This window comes from Anser anser (assembly GCF_964211835.1).
Source record: "Anser anser genome assembly, chromosome: 5".
Taxonomy (NCBI): domain Eukaryota; kingdom Metazoa; phylum Chordata; class Aves; order Anseriformes; family Anatidae; genus Anser; species Anser anser.
Genome location: NC_139725.1, coordinates 29,084,121 through 29,101,512, shown reverse-complemented (window position 1 = coordinate 29,101,512; position 17,392 = coordinate 29,084,121). Strand labels below are relative to the sequence as shown.

The 17,392-nt window shown below is 44.6% G+C and overlaps 1 protein-coding gene across 3 annotated transcripts in view; it reads right to left on the bottom strand.

The window, feature by feature from the left end:
* Positions 1-3,459: 3,459 nt before the first annotated feature.
* TMEM229B (transmembrane protein 229B) overlaps positions 3,460-17,392 on the bottom strand; it is a 50,886-nt gene continuing 36,953 nt past the window's right edge. For all 3 annotated transcript variants that reach the window (XM_083836790.1, XM_083836789.1, XM_083836791.1), the window contains one exon: positions 3,460-7,364. In XM_083836790.1, the coding sequence (XP_083692916.1) occupies positions 6,834-7,337 (504 nt within the window). In that variant the 5' untranslated portion in view covers positions 7,338-7,364 and the 3' untranslated portion in view covers positions 3,460-6,833. The remainder of the gene's footprint in view (positions 7,365-17,392) is intronic.

The following is a 17,392-nucleotide window of genomic DNA, read 5'->3' as shown; positions in this document are numbered from 1 at the left end:
AAATTACGAATTATTCTGCACACATTGAAACTCAGAGATTGACAGGAGAACCTTTTAGCTGAATTTAGCCCTGAAACCCTATTATGTACCATTGTGTGGATGTTATAGCAAAGGCACTGAAAATTAATTGCAAACTTACTGCTGTCCTTGTGCCTGAAGGCAAGTGTGTAAAATGCTTTCTGCATTGAGCTTCCAAAGCACTGAGAACTGCAGCTGCTGTGGGCTTTAATGGATGCCACAGCTCATCAATAGTCAGTCCATTTGTGTTAAATTGCCAAACGAGGGATCCAGAAAGGAAGCTTAGAGTAGCTGTGATCACAACATGGACTTGCAGTGGATGTACGGCATAGAAAGGGACAGATTGCCGAAAGACCTGATGGAGAAGCAGGAGCAATAGGAAGAGATGTGGCATCAGATGAGGGATCTGACAACAGAAGGGGCAATGCAGATAAGCTCTGCAGTAACTGCAACAACATGAGCTGATAGAGCAGATGGTCACCTCAGTTTAGCCTCTAACATGGCTTGTTGCCCCTAGCAATATTTACCCAAAAGTACTCTGATGATGAAGATGAGATTATGTAGCACAGACAGGGAAATCAGTCCTGTTTTGAACACGACAGACCTATGCTACATATCAGCTCTGGCGGCCCCTTCACGTGCCAGCTTTGCATATGGGCAGCCCGCATGCAGGTGGCTGCTGACATTTCCAATGAAGAGCTGAGGGACTTGTCTCAGTCACAAGCCCATGGCCTCTGGGTAGCCCACTGCTCCAGGGGCTGTCATGCACAGGACAGTTGGGAGTTTAACATTTTTCCTCGCACCTGGAAAAATGGTCAACAGGCAAAATTTTAAACTTTCTTTCCAGGTCTGACTAGACCACCTTGGACCTGTCAGGACATTTCCATCAGCTCCCTGACAGTCGTATTTTGGGTTCATTCTGACCTACTTCAAGGCCTGAAGTGGGAATATATTTCACTGTTTTGTGAAAAGCACTTAGAGATCTTTCCGTGAAAACTGATAAAGGCAAATGCTGTTATTCTTATTCCCCCAAATACTAGGTGAGGAACCATACCAAAGCAGCAGCATGGGTATGTTGCAAAGGGGGTCAGTGACAAATTCTGCACTGGAAAGTATCCTGGGTTTGAAAGGCCAGAAATCTACAAACACTGTGCATATCTCAACTCAGATATTTAATAAATATCGATTGTCCCAACTGCATATGTTTACTTCTTTTTATTAAAGAGCAAATTGCTTGTATTTCCTTCTCCTTCTTCTTCATTATAGCATCAAAGCAGGACAGCATGCCACACAACAGTATAAACAAACAGCATTACCAGATACTTAAGAGTCTTTAGCTCCAAAATTGACTACAGCATAAATACAAACTGACGTCAAGCATTTGGGATTACCATTTAAAACTGCTATTTTCTGAGAAGCTAATGAAGGTGGTTCACATCAGAAAATCCAGTGGCTACAAAAGGAGCGAGCAGCCCGGGCTCCAGAGGAAGGAGTCAAGGAAAAGCTCAGCTTCTGCCAGAATAAAAAAAAACCTGCCAGACTGCTTTACACCTGTGAGAAGTCTCAGACACGGAGAGCATGAAATAGCTGCTTCCAACCTGTCCAGGTCTTGAAGATGTCACCACCAGGCCTTGCTCTGCCACCATTAACCGGCAGCTCTTGCACCACCAGAGTCCTTGCACGGTGGAAGCTCTTCCTGGCTGCACCGAGATTGCAGGGCATCGCGCACACTCAACACGGTCTGTGGGTGTGTGGTGCTAGTGACCCACTCCAAGGCTGTGACAAGCCACCTTCCCACATTTGGTGTCTACGGCCTCAGGTAAGTAGCTGCAACTTTAAACAAGATGTTCACTAGTGAGATCATAAATGGTAATGAAGCTGATACAGTATTCCTCCCAGTCTCTCCCTCTTGACCTCCTGCTTTCCCATGTAAAACATTTCCATTGGAACCCATGGAATTAAGAGTACATTTAATAAGGCAGAACGCATTCCTGAGTAGGCCCTTGGGCTAACTCAGGTGCTGGAAGTGGCAGAAACACATGGCAGCACTCTGAGGGCCAAGGCTTTCGGCCTTTCAGCATGATTAACTTACCAGGATGGAGCACAGTGCTGTGTGGCTTTTAGTACCTCAGCCAGCCTAATGAGCACTCACTTGCGTATCGCTAGGTGATGCATTTTTCCACAGAGGTGTTGGTAGGGAATTCCTTAGAGAAAAAAGACGAGTAGAGATTCTGAACCTCCCGTGTACCTCAGAGCAAGTCCAGGCAGTCACGCTCTGTGGTGCAAGCAGACTTCTGCATTGCCACGTGCAGTGAAGATCTCACTGGGAAAGGGCAGCTGCGTACTTGAAGAAGAAGCTCCTTTGGACACCGACCAACCAACCAGTGTCCCCCCAGCCCCTCCCTGGGACTTACTGCAGGACACTTTTCCCCCTGGCATCTGCCAGCTGACCGGGGGCCAAGAGCACAGCAGGTACGGAGGGCACCACCTCCTCCTGTCACTTCTCTCACGTTGGATGATCGCAAAGCAGCGGCCCAAGTCCCTAAACCCTTGATGTAGCGAACCCTTGCCATCCTGGAAATAAGCCATTATGGGTGTTGCAAATTCATTGTCATGCTTCTTGAGCCTGCTCTTAAAATCAAAGTTCCCTCCCCAGACTGAGAATGACCTCTGTTAGCTTAAAGCCTGGAGTGGTGCTGAGCCCCCCCAGCAGCCGCAGAGGGGCTTGCCCCATTCCCCAGGCTGGAGGTGGAAGGAAGGGCCGGTCGCTTCCCCAGGGCAGGCTCCAGACACCTGAAGGGGCAGCTGGGGAGGCAGGTGCAAGCGGAGGCCATTTGCAAAGCAAGGACAGCTGAGGACAGCAAGGCCTCCTGAGGTGTCCCCACCTCTGTGACCCGACCTGGTGCCAAAGCAGCTGGGCAAGGGGGTGCATGGTGGGAACGGCTTCTGATGTAGCAGGGGATGCACCAGAAGAGAGATTTCCTTCTACAACACAGGGTGGACGGCAGAGGGATGTGGTAGCTGCGGACGTGCAGGAAGGAAGCGGAAGACAAAGCGGCTTCCTTGTCTGCGGGTTCAGCTGCAGTTTGCAGGCAGAAAGACTGAAGCAAAGAACTTGGGTCCGCAAGCCTTGCCCTTGAATACAGGACACAGCGCATGTATTCAGAGCCCGAGATAAACTAAAATAGAAAAATATTTGGTTTCATTTCACATTTTAGTGGTAGCTCATATTTTATTCATAGTACCTAAAGGGCCAAAGTTCCTGTGAACAAAGAAATCCCCTTTCTTTCTGTGCAGGTTTCAGAAAAATTAGTCAACAGCAGAATAACGCTGTTGAACTCAAGAGGACTTCAGCCACCAGCTTCTTAACTCTCCAAGCAGCTCAAGCACTTCAGCAATTCTTTACCTTTTATAGCCACAGGACTAGTCAAGCGAAACATTGATTGGATTATTCTGCTTTAATTACAAAATGCATTCAGACCAAAGGCATAATAATACCTGGTACATATGTACACATTTCTCTCAATTATAACACCAAAGACCAACATGCAGCCTTGCCCTGCTTTGAAACAACCACTTCCCTCCGGCAAGATCACTGCAATATGCACAGACATCACGACAATGCTTGAACTCCCCCTTGCGCCGAGGACACCGGACTGTATTTTAGGAAGTACTTCGACATCCTTTAGTGTGAACAGTACAGGAGATAAGCAAGACAAGGGAGGCAAAAGTAGAACCTCGGGTAATTGAAGCCCGTATCCCACCACCCACCACACTCCCAAAAAAGCAGCAATGGGCCACTTTCTCCTTGCTGCAGAGTTTGGACAAGGTGGATAAATCACAAGTGGTTTTTTCTTTTTTTTATTGCTGGTGAACTCAAAACAGGCAACTTTAATCTGCTGAGGAAGATACACATACAAACAAATTGTTAGGCCTTGTGCGTTCTTTTTTTGTTTGTTTTGTTTTCTTTTTCATAATGTAAATGTCTCTATAACTTCAGTCCAGCTCCTGAGCTCATGCTGAGCTGCCACCAAGATCCCAGTAATGTGCTCTGGGCACTTCCCCTATAAGATGTTACCAGAAGCATGACACGTATTAAAAAGGGAGATTTTGCAGAAGAGACAAAGCCACATTGCTCAGACAGGAGAAGTCTAGCTAACTCTGCTGCATTAGGTACAGGGTAGTAAAACAAACCCTGTGATAACATGAGCTGTCCAGGGAATTATTTGAATTAAGAATTTGCTGGGTCCCTTTCTGTTTCTGGTGTGCAAGCTGCAAGTAAAGTGCACTTCTGGGTGTAAATTACAACTCTATGAGGATGCAATATCTAGGTGGTACATCAGACATTACAGGAAAGCAAACTAAAATAGTTGTTACAATGGCATAAACAATAAGGATAATGGAATAAGGTATCATATGCTGCTGGGAAACCCATCCGTAATTTGAGCACTGAAATATTATATCACTGAAAGAACCACATCATTTAGTGGGGACACACGACTGCATAACCAGGTTAGCTCTATGAACTCCGCCTCCCTTAGTCCCATCTGCAGCTGGTACAGAGTCACCAAAGGATCTTGCTAACTCCTGTTAACTTTAAGAGCTTTGTAACAGCTAAGGAGAAAGCAGGGATCCTAAGGATGTTTCTGTGAAGCTGAGGGTTTCTCCGTTTTGCCTCTTGTACAATGTCAGGTGACTATTTTGCCTTGGTCTACACACCTGAGACCATCAAGGCTGATAAACAACATGCTGTTTCTCTGATTTCGTAATACTGGCATCACAGCAAGAAAAAAGAATCTGTTCAGTGTTTGTTCTCTTTTAATTTAATGATCTCTAAAAAGGGAACTCTAAACACCCACCTAAGTATTCTGAGTGCTTCAGGAGACACTACACACCCCAGGGCAGATTTGATTAACTCCTTGACGCCACTGTTTTTGTGTGCCCGTTGCCAGCAACGGATGTCATGTGAGAAGGGGGGGGGAGAGGAATAAAATAATTGCACTCTGTGTGATACAAAAAGGATTAACACTGCCTTCCTAAGAGCAGAACCAACAAATAATTCCCCTCACAGGGCCAGAAGTGCTTTTCCCCTCAGGAATGGATGCCCCAGGGCAAGGAGCAGCTACACAGCCAAGCACGCCCTCTCAGAGGACCAACATAGAAAGAACCTGGCCACTTCCATCACAGGAGTGGAACCCTACAACCATACAAACACACTTGCATTTCAAGCTAAATTCATCCCTTCTGCAGCTCAGTTGACTGTGATGGAAGAAAACCCAAAATTAATCTGGCCCTACAGGACCATTACAGCAAACCTGCCTCTTAAAGCTGTTAGGAGTGAGGTACATCTGACAGATGGAAACTCCATGTTCATGGCCGACACTGGCAGCACAGGCTTACCAAAGCAAATGATTTAATCTGTGGCTGCCAGTATCAAGCACCTTCTTTGCATTGCAGCTTTCCCCATACTCCATAAATGCTGTCAATAGGACAAATTTCAAACTGCCCCCATGCAGGTAGCTCTGAAAGGGAGCCACTGCACTCCTGCACCTCCAGCTCTACTGCTGCCCTCCCTGGAACCTCGTAACTCACTCAGTGCTCTTCAAGGAGGGGTTTGTTTGTCTTTTAAAATAACGTGTCTCCCTATATCAGACAGCACAGCACATCTTTTGCTGCCTCCAGTAATTGCCATGAGAAAGGTTTGCTGTGGGTATTGAAAACAGATTTTGGGAAGGAAAAGCAAATCCTCTTGAAACACTGAGGAGAACACTGAGTCCTGGCTCAGTTCTGCCCAGTGCTGAAGGAGGTGACAGTCAGTGCTGGAGCACTGAATCGTGGGTACCACTTTAGCCACATGAAGATTTTGACCTTTGGTCAAGTACAATGGGTTGCAGCCAGACTAAGCCACCAACATCACCAGAAACAGATGTGGGAAGGCAGGCAGAACACTCTTGTGGCGCGTACAGTCTCTACAAGATTTGCATGATTGGGATGGGAGCTGGAATCTGCAGCAGCCCTTCAGACAAGTTCTGCTTTGGGGAGACAGAGGAGATGGGAAGACTTACGCTATTTCTTGTGCCTTTTGCCAAGATTTAGATTGCACAGATTATGGTAAAATTCACTCGGCAAGAAAAGGCCTTTATTAAAAAAAAAAAAATCTAGTGAGTATCAGGACTGAGATTTCAAGAAGTACAAGATTTGTATAAATTCAGCAAGATGTCCAGCACCAGATCATGTTGTGGTGCAACAAAGAACCTTGGGGGAGGCCAGTGGGACCTGAAGAGGGGAACACCATCTACCTCCCCAGCAGACTGCCAGTCTTACGTTCCTCTCATCAGCAGATAGATTTTCCTTGTTCCTGCAGCATCTCAGGTCCCACGGGAGGTATTGGTTGCAAGCAAGCACCTGAATATTGCCTAATGGAGTAAGCCAATCACTAATTTAGCTGGCGCGTCCATGCCCATCCACTGATTATGTTTTTCCTTTTTGAATGCATTTCCACTGTAGCACTTCTTTTCTTCTTTCTCCACATGAAACTGTAAGCCAAAGAACTGCTTTCATCTGTAATAAGTTAAAATCAGAAATGACCTAACTAACAAGTAACTGATATTGGTCCTTGGAGCCCAAAGAGTAAAATCCATAGAAAATCTATTGGTTCCATTTTTTCCGGTATATCCCATGCACAACCCCATTAGAAAAATGGGGTTTATTAATCTTATCATACAGCTAGGAGCAGTACCTCAAAGCCAGAGCCGACAGTTTGTGGTAGAGGTCTGGGCTCTCTCAGATTGCTAACCGTGGTTCTGAGTCACTGTTCAATCTGTCTTCACGTGGCCGTTGGCCAAGGCTACGGGGACAGTGGGGGCCCCTGGCTCAGCAGTCTCATCAAATCGCAAGCGCAGGGTGTTTCTGATCACCAGCTGCTCCATGATGAAAGAAGCACAAAACCAAGGAATGGCATACTCCAGGGTGATCAGGCCCATGAAGTCAAAATCAAACTGGGAATAGTCCCACGGGCAGGCATTGAACTGGCGTAGGATGAGGCCAGTGGTGAACTCCCAGAGATAAGTCCAAAGGGTGTAAATGAAGCAGCGCAGCAAAATGTTACACTTGTCTTTGAGATACAGATACATCTTCTCCACGATGAGGATGGAGGTGCCATAGATGAAGAGCGCCCACACACTGGTAACACCTGGGAACTTCCAGTTAAAGTTGACCACAAACTCCCAAGCAGCCGTGAACATCACCTCACAGAAATATCCGTGAATGGCATAGAGGTACCATCGGGAGAAAGCGGTCAGAGGCTCTGCCGCAGCCATCCTTCTGCACGCACCCCAGCAGGCACTCTGAAATGAAGACAGGGAGAGGAGTCAACAAGGAATTCACAAGTCCTTATCACCCAGACTGCAACATGCACAAATTTGTAACAACCACAAAGCGCAAATTCTAAGAAATTTGAATTTTAAGTTGTCTCACTTTCACTACAGCAAATTTAAGCCTTGAGGAACTACATTTCAGAAGGGACCTGGACAACGTCTACTGCTCTGCCTGAGGACTGGGATGCAGCTGTTTTTCCATCTGGTAGCAAGGAGGGAGCTGAGAGGTTCAAGGACTTTGCCAGGAGTGAGGCTACCAAAGAACTTCTGGATGTAATCATCAGTAGAAAAACACAGGCATCTCAAAAGGAGCACACATCACCTTCTTGATCATTTAAAGAAGTAGCACTGTCCCAACTTTTCTGCCTCTAACATGCAATTTTCAATGCAGAGTGTTAAAAACCTGAGTCCTTTCAGCTGTCTCCTACAGCCTCCATACCCCAAAAGTTTATTGTACTGAAAGGCTAAGCTTCGATAGAAGCCACAGACAGGAAACTGGAAGAGAAAATTTTCAGGTTTAACATTTTCCCATACCGCACCTTGCATCTATGCAGCTGAACTCTTACTTCTTCTTGATAAAGATTTCATGCATCATATCTGGGATTTGGAGAATAGTTTCTTATGCTCTCAGACTGCCCAGTACCGAGTCAAAAAGGACAAGAGAGCCATTGAAATCCGCTCAGATTTGGCTTCAGGACAGCAAAGCACAAAGGACGAGAATAAAAAGGAACAGCTGAGCATAGAGAGAGGTGGTTAGTCATGACAAAAAGGAAATGAGAACAAACTCTATTTGTCTCTACAGGAAGAAACTTGGTGAAGAGGTTTTTGAAAGGATACAATTTGCTTATCGCTGAACAATTTCGACACAATTAGTTTTTACACTTTTAGTAGAAATTTACAAGGTCCTAAGCATTGCTCTCCCACGCTACCTTCACTGGCACAAGCTGCTTAGGCGTAATTTTACTGAAGCCTGACAGATTTACACCTCAGTGTGAATTTGACATCTTTTAGTTTTTAGAAACTTTTCTTTCAAGGTGAGTTTCTCTTGACTCTTCATCAGGCACTACTTAACTTCTTTGCTCTGCACATGTCAGCCCCATGGTACAAGGTGTTAGGAAAAGGTATCTTTTGTCTGAACAGGGATTATACAGCTACAGCAGGAAGGGAGACTTTTTTTTATATCTGAAGAGACAGACATCAAAAGATGCAGAGGCCTCAGAAGTCATACCTATTGCTAGGTAAGGCACCAAGGAAATAAAGAACTGGCATTCTCCAGGGAACAAAATGACTGTGAAGTTTTTACTAAACTGCCGACTGTTGTATGATTTTCCTCTCTTTTCAATAAATCTCAGTTATTCTGCTTGTGTTGCTTACCCCTTGCACTTCCCTCTACACCTTTATTACATGAAATGTATTTGAACTCTGATAGCAGCAAGCATCCACAGCATGCAGTACTGTCTGTAAGGTTTTCCTTGTAATTTTTGAGATCTCTTTACAAAGTTGGATCTTCGACAAAAGAAGTTATCCAAATGCACAGAAGGTCCTTCCCTCTCAGCCTGTCCCTTCTTCTTCCAAGCATCCTGCCACCAGTTATTTCTGTTGCCTTAAGCCTGCCCGCCAAAGCCTCACACAAATACAGCCAACAAGCCTTGTCTTCTTCTACCCGTGTCATTTCCCCCATGCAATGAAGATTTCTCTTTCCTGGATTTGTGCACCACATAATAATCACCCATTTATCCTCTGCTTCTTTCTTACACTTTGCAAGGTATCTAGTTCCAACACTGGAAGCTTGTGGCTAATAACTGAACCACAAAACCAGGTCCTTGACAACCTCTGCAGTACAAATGAACCCATTACAACAATCAGATTACAATCAACAAAAAGAGTTGATTTCTTTTGAATCCTAAGCCTTTCACCACAACTGCAAGAAGTCAAGCATCAATGTGCTAATACCGTCTCAGCATTTTTCTTCTCTTGTCAGGTGTCTAGTCAGCTGAAGCTGGATGGGAACCTCCTTCTGATGTGCTTGAAGGACAGCCCTCACCTGCTGCCTGCTGATTAAAAGCATCCCTAGGCAGGGCAGATGCTGAACGGTGGCAGCCAAATATAATCTGGTGCTGGGCACTAAGCAAGTCCGTAAACCATTAGCTCCTTCTGTAAAACATTTCACTCAAAATAAGACAAAAATTGCACAGTAAAATATAGAAGGGAACGAACGATACCCTGGGAGAATATGAGCCACATCTCATCCTTGCACAAGCTGCGGACACCACAGGGTAATGGTTACAAGTTGTCTGAGCATTTACAATAAGGAACATTGCAGCCATTCCCAAGTATCTTGTCTGCCAGTGACACCAAAGTGGCTGATACTTGGCAGGCAACATAGCAAAAGAAGGTCTTAATAGGGAAATGAGGGAGAAAAGTGCTGTTTGATTGGACAGCAATTAATGCCTAAGAACCACGCAGGAAAGTAGTTGCAGGACATTAGTGGGAGAGGCATTCAGACAGAAGGCTGGGTTCAGTAAGAGATGCAGACTTATGAAAAGCTTCAAATAGATAATTGATCTTGGTTATACAAGACTTTTAAGGGAGTGACAGTAATAAAGACCAAAAGGCTCTAATCATATGATAGCTATTCAGTCCCCTAAGGAAACCAAAAGGCATTAATCAGTGAGGTAGCTACAGTGGGATGGGCAGCAGCTTCCAGAAAACCAGAAACACAGCTGCCACTGATGCAATTGTCTCAGCAGAGAGCAAACAAGTCGTGGAGACTGCATGTGGATGGCAATGCTGGTACTGCTGCTGCTCACACCTCGGTGTTTTGTGGAAAACGGGGGGCTTCTTATTTCAAGGCTATGGAAACACCTCCCATCACCAGCAGATTATATTTCAAGCAGCTAGAGAAGTAGCTCCTCAAAATGCAATATTATTAGTAAGACTGAGCTAAGCCAGCTCAGAAGTTCTCCCTCTCTCCCCAGCAGGACCTTCTTTCCCAACCTGATGACAGAATGACAAGAAAGAAGGCAAGTCTGTGGAAACCACATCTGGCCCTCAGAGGAGCAAGCAGTCCCTGCCCAGGTGATGCTGGTGAGATGCTGGGCCAAGAGCCTCCCCACAGACAGTAGACGAGGACAGGCCTAGCAAGGGGAAGACTGTGAAGAGCTGTGCTTCTCTATAGAAATTTGGCTCACAAAATGAGGGCAGGACTCTGGTTTAGGGCTGCAAGAAAAGGATATTGTAACAGCACTAAGATTATCCTTTCACATTTTAGAACACCAACTCCGAATGGGACATTAATCATCCGTTAGGTTGAGTAAGATGCAGATCAACCTGATGCACCAGGCCAAGTAATGAGACGGGCTATACATCCCAGGCTGTCCCGTTTCACATGCGAGACACTTCTGTGCAAGGGGAACACTTCCATACACACTTCCAGTTTTGCAGCTGAGTAGCCCAGGCAGACAACAGGCAAGTGATCAGAAAATGGGTTGATGGGAGACCAAGAGATAATGGTAGATTTGTCATGCACGAGCACTGCAGGGAAGACATCAGTGCCTGTCCTATTTATGCCTGATTAAACCCTCTAGCACTGTCTGGTTCACTTTCTTTTCCCCCAAGGCTCTCCTTTGCAGTGGCTCTCTGTCCATTTCCCTTCTACCAAGCCAAATTGAGCTTCAGAAAGTCTCTCCCTGATTATCTCTTGTCCCCAGCAGAATTATTTAGACTCACAGCCTCTGGACAGTCATAATAAGATACAGTCAAGATACTCTGAATTAACTCTGAAATGCTAATAAAAAAAAAGACAAAAAACTTGCATGAGACAACTCTTCTGATTGTCAGCCTTAGGCTGTTAATTCTGGCAGCTGCTTGATTCACCACAGGTGGAAATTTTAACTGCTGCAGTAAGTTCCTTATTCTTAATACCCACTTGTTTCTGCAGTAGTCAGGTAAAAAAAATAGGACTCAGTGTTATTTTAAAAATTCATATCTGAAGTGTTTACTAGTAATATTTAGTTTTGTAACATTCATGTTCATATTTCTAAGGAATGTCTTAGATACATCTATAACCTTGTGTGATATGTCATAATTACTTTGTAATTTCAAAGAGTAACTGCAGACAGAGAAGACCTGTAGCAGGATGCTTCAGTCTCTCCAAACAAGAGAACCGTGAGCATCAGACAGCTCTGAAATAGATGGCACCAGCCTTTCCCTGACCATAAGCTCTTCTGCTTATGATATGCTGCTTCTTCAGACCCTTCTTATCCAAACAGCATTTATATAAATGTAACTGCTTTCTGAGCAATATCTTTTTAAATGTAGTTCTTCCTCTCTTATTTTCTATTTTCCCCTGTGAGTACGCACTAAATCAGCATGCCTGTGTAACCAGGGACAACATTAATGTGCTGCAGATCTGTCTTCAATGTTTTCATACAATTCTCACACAAAACATTGGGAGTAAAGATTTACAGAACACCAGCACTGGATTTGCCCCAAGACATTAGTTCATTAGTGCTTAAAGATTTATGCAGCAAAGTCTTAGCAGTACTTACGCACTGAAGTCATAACTCTGAGGAGATATTCATCCTTCAGGTAACTGAGAGCCTCAATTAACTGCGGCTCAGAAAATAGAATTTCAACTCTACTGAAGCGTGGAATAGTTCCAGCAAATCGATTAATCAAGCCTCACAATGAATGCTAAAAGCATGCCACAGACAGATGTCTCTAAATACAGACTCGATGTCCCTTTCTTAGCGCTTTCAGGATGGATTTGGAGCTCTGGGATTTCGGTCAGTTCTGATGTATTAATGCTTTTGCTGCTTCTTTCTCTGGACTCCAGCCCTATCAGGATAGGCACTGTCTCCCTTCCTCAGAGTTCTACCAACACACCGTGTATTGCGAGTTAGAAAGCACAGCCCATTTTCAGTCTGCATCTTCCCCCTTTTTTTTTTTTGTTTGTTTTGTTTTTGTTTTTGTCCCTATCTCCCTTCTCTTACAAGGTGCATCATTTCCCTGCCACTCCTGGTTCCTTTGCCCTGTTCATTCTGGACCTGCCGGCAGCCTCTGATCCCTGCCTATCTTTCAAATCTGTTCTGAAGAGAACTGGGATTCAGTTATAAAAAAAAAAAAGAATGACGACAAAAGAAGATTAAATGAATCCAATTATCAATCTAAGCCAAAGGGATGGGGAAGTGTGGCTGTTACCAGTAATGTCTGCGTGGGCTGCCCAGAAGGCACCATTTCATTTCTCAGCGGGGAGGAAGGTAGGGTCATCTTGGGAGGGAGCAGTAGGAAGTGTAGAGGGGGGAGGCTTTTCAGAGAACAAAGAGAAAACGTGAAGACGTTGCTAGTTTAAAGAATTTTCTGACTAACGTGATCTCATGAATGGCAACAGAAGTGCAGAAAGCTGAGAATTCATGAGCATCATGCATAGCATCACGTTACTGTAACAGACCTTTGCCCACAGCGACCACCCTACCCCAAGAGCAAGCAAAGCAGCGACTCTTCACTCACAGTGACCAAGAGGGATCCTTCCTATGTCCCAGATACAAGTTAAGACTCCTCGAGAGTCAAGCAAACAAAAGACTCACAAGACAAATCGGTGAAAAATGGCTGAGATAAAATTCAACATCTAGAACTATTATTCCTGAGTCTCCCCAGCATCTTCGAGGACACAACCTTACCTTCAAGCCTGCTGCTAGAACACTCCCCTGTACCTCAACCTGCCACTCTCCCATTTGGGAAAGCTGCCCTAAGTCCCCAGCACGTGCAGACACTAGGGCTCCCCAACAAGCAAGTGTCCGGCAAGGGCCCAAGGGCCTCTGAAGCAGCCCCAGCACAGAGCAGAGGCTCTGAAGCCAGGGACCTGCTGTAGGAGCGGGCAGAGCCCCCCGTCAGCCCTGCAGAGGAGGGGACCAGCCCTGCGGAAGGTCTGCCCACAGGGAGCCTGCACAACCAGCCTGCAGAATCTGCGTCAGCTTTTCTCCAGTTCTGGGCTGCTCAACTGCTGGAAAGCCTTAAAATAAAGCTTTAACAGTAGCCCAGGTTTACTTTATTCTCTGCAGTGAGAGCAGAACTGACTTCCCAGAAGTGAGTTTTCCAAAGCTACCGTTAAGTTTACAGCCTAGATCTCAGCATTGGTAGCTCCTGGTGGGCAACTGCCTGGCTCTTCACTGCCTGGACCTTCATTTCAATGCGTGCACTTACGCGCAGCGGCAATCCACATTCACGGCTGGTTTTGAAAGCTTGAGCTTAGCGTGTTGCATTAGCTGACCGAAGCAAATCTGACATTCAGAGAACATAATGCACATCATGGCTTACTTGGAAAAAGCAACCCAAAACAGAGTGATGAATGGAGAGAATTTATCCTAAGAACATGCTGAGAATGTATAAGCCGTAGCCAATATCCTTTCCACTGCCACTAAAGAGCCTAGAGACATAAAGGAGAGAGAACATTAAGGTCAAGATATGATGCTTGTATTTCGTGATTTCTTAAGCCTGTTTGGAAATTCAGTTACTTTTTTTTTTTTTGAAAAAGTTCCCCCTCCTCCTTTTTATTCTCAGCAAATGCCCCCTCTCCCCCATTTTCCAAAGCTAAATGAAAAACAAGTATACCGCTCCACTCCTGATGAACAGCCCTACAACAATAAATTGATTTGGACAACTCAGAGGTCAATATCATTTTGAGAGTAACAACTAAGCGTGCTTAACCCAACTCTTCTGAACAATCTGCAGCAACCAGGCAGAATCTGCATGCAGTGGAGAAAAACCAGGTTTGGCAATAAGAATGACAAGAAATCCAAACACATTCCACATTGAAAATGAAGCTTGGAAGAAAAGAGTCTTATGATCAAGGCACTGAAGTAAGTGTATCTAAAATCCTAGCCTGCTAATAGTGTGACAAAATCCAAGTCACTTAAATCTGTGAAGAAAAGCAGTGTAAAAAGAAAAAAAAAATAGAACTGTAGACAGATCGAAGGCAGCCTCTCCTAGCCAGCTGCAGGAAAAACTAAAAGCAGCATTTCAGAAGTTGGCTGCTTCTTTTACTGGAGCATAAAAAACCAGCTTCTAAAAATTCTTGCTATTTATACACACAACTGCAAAGAACTATTTCCTTCTCCTTTTATTACTCTTCACCAGTGCACAGGCCTTTATAAACTTCCACTGTTCGACTGACAGTAGTTAGCTGGTAACCGGGTAGTGTAAACACCCAGAGCAAGAATCCAATGACTCTTCATCTGAGGGGGACCACAACTGCTGCAGACCATAAAGCAATCTCGCGTGGTGGCTTATGCTGAGTTATGTTTAAAGCTTGCAAGCAGAAGACACTGCACGAAGACAGATAAAACAAGAGAGAGAACACTTCAAGCACCTTCAGAAACAGGGCCCTAGACTGTCATCAATAGGGGAAAGATAGAAAGAAACTTTTTGAAGTCTCTTCATAGTTCAGGCAATTCTACATAGTTATTTTCCTCCTCAGTATTTTCTCCTCTAGTATTCTGTGAATATGTATTTTCATTCCTAACATCAAACTACCACTAAGATGTGAAGTAACTAGTTCTTCCAAGTGCTATCTGCTATTTGCCAGGCTGTGAAACCTCAAATTTCCTCCTAACATCCCTGGAGGAGGAAACTTCATGAGTCCCAAATTGCTAAATTGTTCTTTTTCACCCAAGGAATCCTAGTGGCTCCTCTGAGATGGTGGCTATCTCATCTTAACTTCTAGTTCACTTAGGTTCTCAGAGGTAGAAATATCCCAGGAAGGAAGGGTAGAGCAGGATAAATCCCAGGCTCCTACTCGCCAGCTCACCACGTCTGACAAGATCCTGAAGTAGGCACCCATGGCTACAGCTGCGAAAGGCAGCTCTTCTGAAGCAGCTTCCCAGAGAGTTTCTCCCACTGGTGCCCACCCATTAGCTTTCCACGGGAATTACTCATGCCATCATTGCCTTGGCAAAGTACATAATCAGCAGCGGAAATCCATTGTATGGCCAACTAAATTAGCGGTGAGTTTTGTTCTCTATCGTTCAGGTTTATTTCAGTTCAGAAAGAACAGCAAGCAGCCTGTAACTGCTATCAGTGAGTATATCTGTCTTCACAGACCAGTCAAATTTCTCTGTCCTGAAAAACAAGTTTAAAAAAAAATATCAGGTTTTAGGGCCTGGCTCCTACACAGCAGACATACTTCTCCACTGTGTTGGGTAGTTTGTTGCCACTTACATCTTTGCAAAAGCAGGCTTACATTTTCAGTGCTGTTATTTCCTCAAAGTATCAGGAAGCTTATCATCTGGGTTACAACTACATACACACCATCTTCACTTTTTATGCGCTCCTGCCATTTTCCTTTTTTGTAGACATGAAGCAACAAATCCTTCATAAATCTCCAATGTTTGGTGGTTTATAGTTCTCCTCAAATCAGAGTCTTTCATCTGACTGTGTGCTTTATATCCCAAGAAGGCAGCACCAGAGCCTTCCCACAGGGAAATCTGACTGAAATTATCAGCCTTCTGAAAGGTGGTAAGCTACATATGACCTCTTTCAAATAAAACAATAACTCGACATCTGCGCTCCATGTGGAACTGGCATTTGCCCACCTATTTCCACCTACCATTTAAGAAAGCCTCTTCAGGTATCAGTTTAACTCAGCATCAGCCCTTGAGCTTTCACTGCCTCATCCTGCAGCTCCCTCCTTTTCCAATCAGTCAGCTTATGAAGGTGCAGTCCCAGAGGTATTTCCCAGCACTGTTCTTCCGGCAGCAACATGTGCTCCCAGCTGCAGCTTCATGCACTCCAGCTCATGAGCCAGCGAGCCGGATCATAAGGATGCCCTGCTTCTCTTCTGACTACAGCTGACATCACCTTGGTTCCTGTCCAGTTCTTCCTGAGCTTCTTACTTCTTCTCTCCCAAGTCACAGAACTGAACTGCTCTCTCACGCTCCAGTTGGGACTGGACCAGAGATATCTGCTTTAATGAAGGCAAACCAACACACCGCACCTACATAATTTTTAATGCTATCTACAGATGTACACATGTATCGAAATACATAGGCACATACATGTTCTTATTGTTTGCTTTATTTGCCTTCTCTTCTCCTCTAATTGACGGGGACGGATTTTTTCCCTATAATTACTTTTCATTACGTTCATTTTTTTTATGTTGAAGTGACCTTCTGCAAAAGCTATTACTGGATTCAGGATTCCTACCTGTGCCTGCCAATCATTTATCACAGTTCCACAGAGCAGGTTCAATTCTAGCCTTTACACAGCCCATATGAAAGCATATCCATTTAACATTATGCCTCTATCTTTCTTCCACATTTCCTTTTTTAACTGCAGCATGTCCCAATGACCATGCTTTACTAAACAGTTTCCCTGATAAAACTAGTGAACAGATTCATCACTCACAGGACAGCACTTTCACAAACAGCCTGTATTTATTAGTCAACATTCACCTAAGACTTCAGGTTACTTGAAATAAGACAGAAGAGTCAATACATATGTGCACAGAGATGCTTTGGATACGTCTGTATGCCAAGTCCAGGAATTCATCTTTCATAGCACAGGGTAGCCCAGATCATGAAATAAAGTGGTATCACAGCTTCAGATTGCTTTGCAGATTTAGCAGTTTGGGGGTGTGGTAGATGCCCAGATCCTACCCCTATTCACCCCTTAAGCTAGATCTGATGTACACACTTAGTCTTCTGAAAAATTCTAAACCATCTCCTGTGGATAGCACCTACCAAGCATCTCCTTCAGGACCAGTGGAATTTAACTGTATCTTGTTAAGACCACCTACTTGCTAAATACCTGAAAAGGGAATTAACTCTCCACCTTCGTAAGCTTCTACCTTAGAACAGAAAATCCTTAAGAACTACTAACTCTAATCCTAAATTCAGCAAGGAGGTTAAAATAATAGTCACCTCTTCACTCCTATCAGCTGTCGATCTGCACAGGAGATATTTTCCACTCTCAGCTGGAGAAAGATGGCACAGTCATGAAAG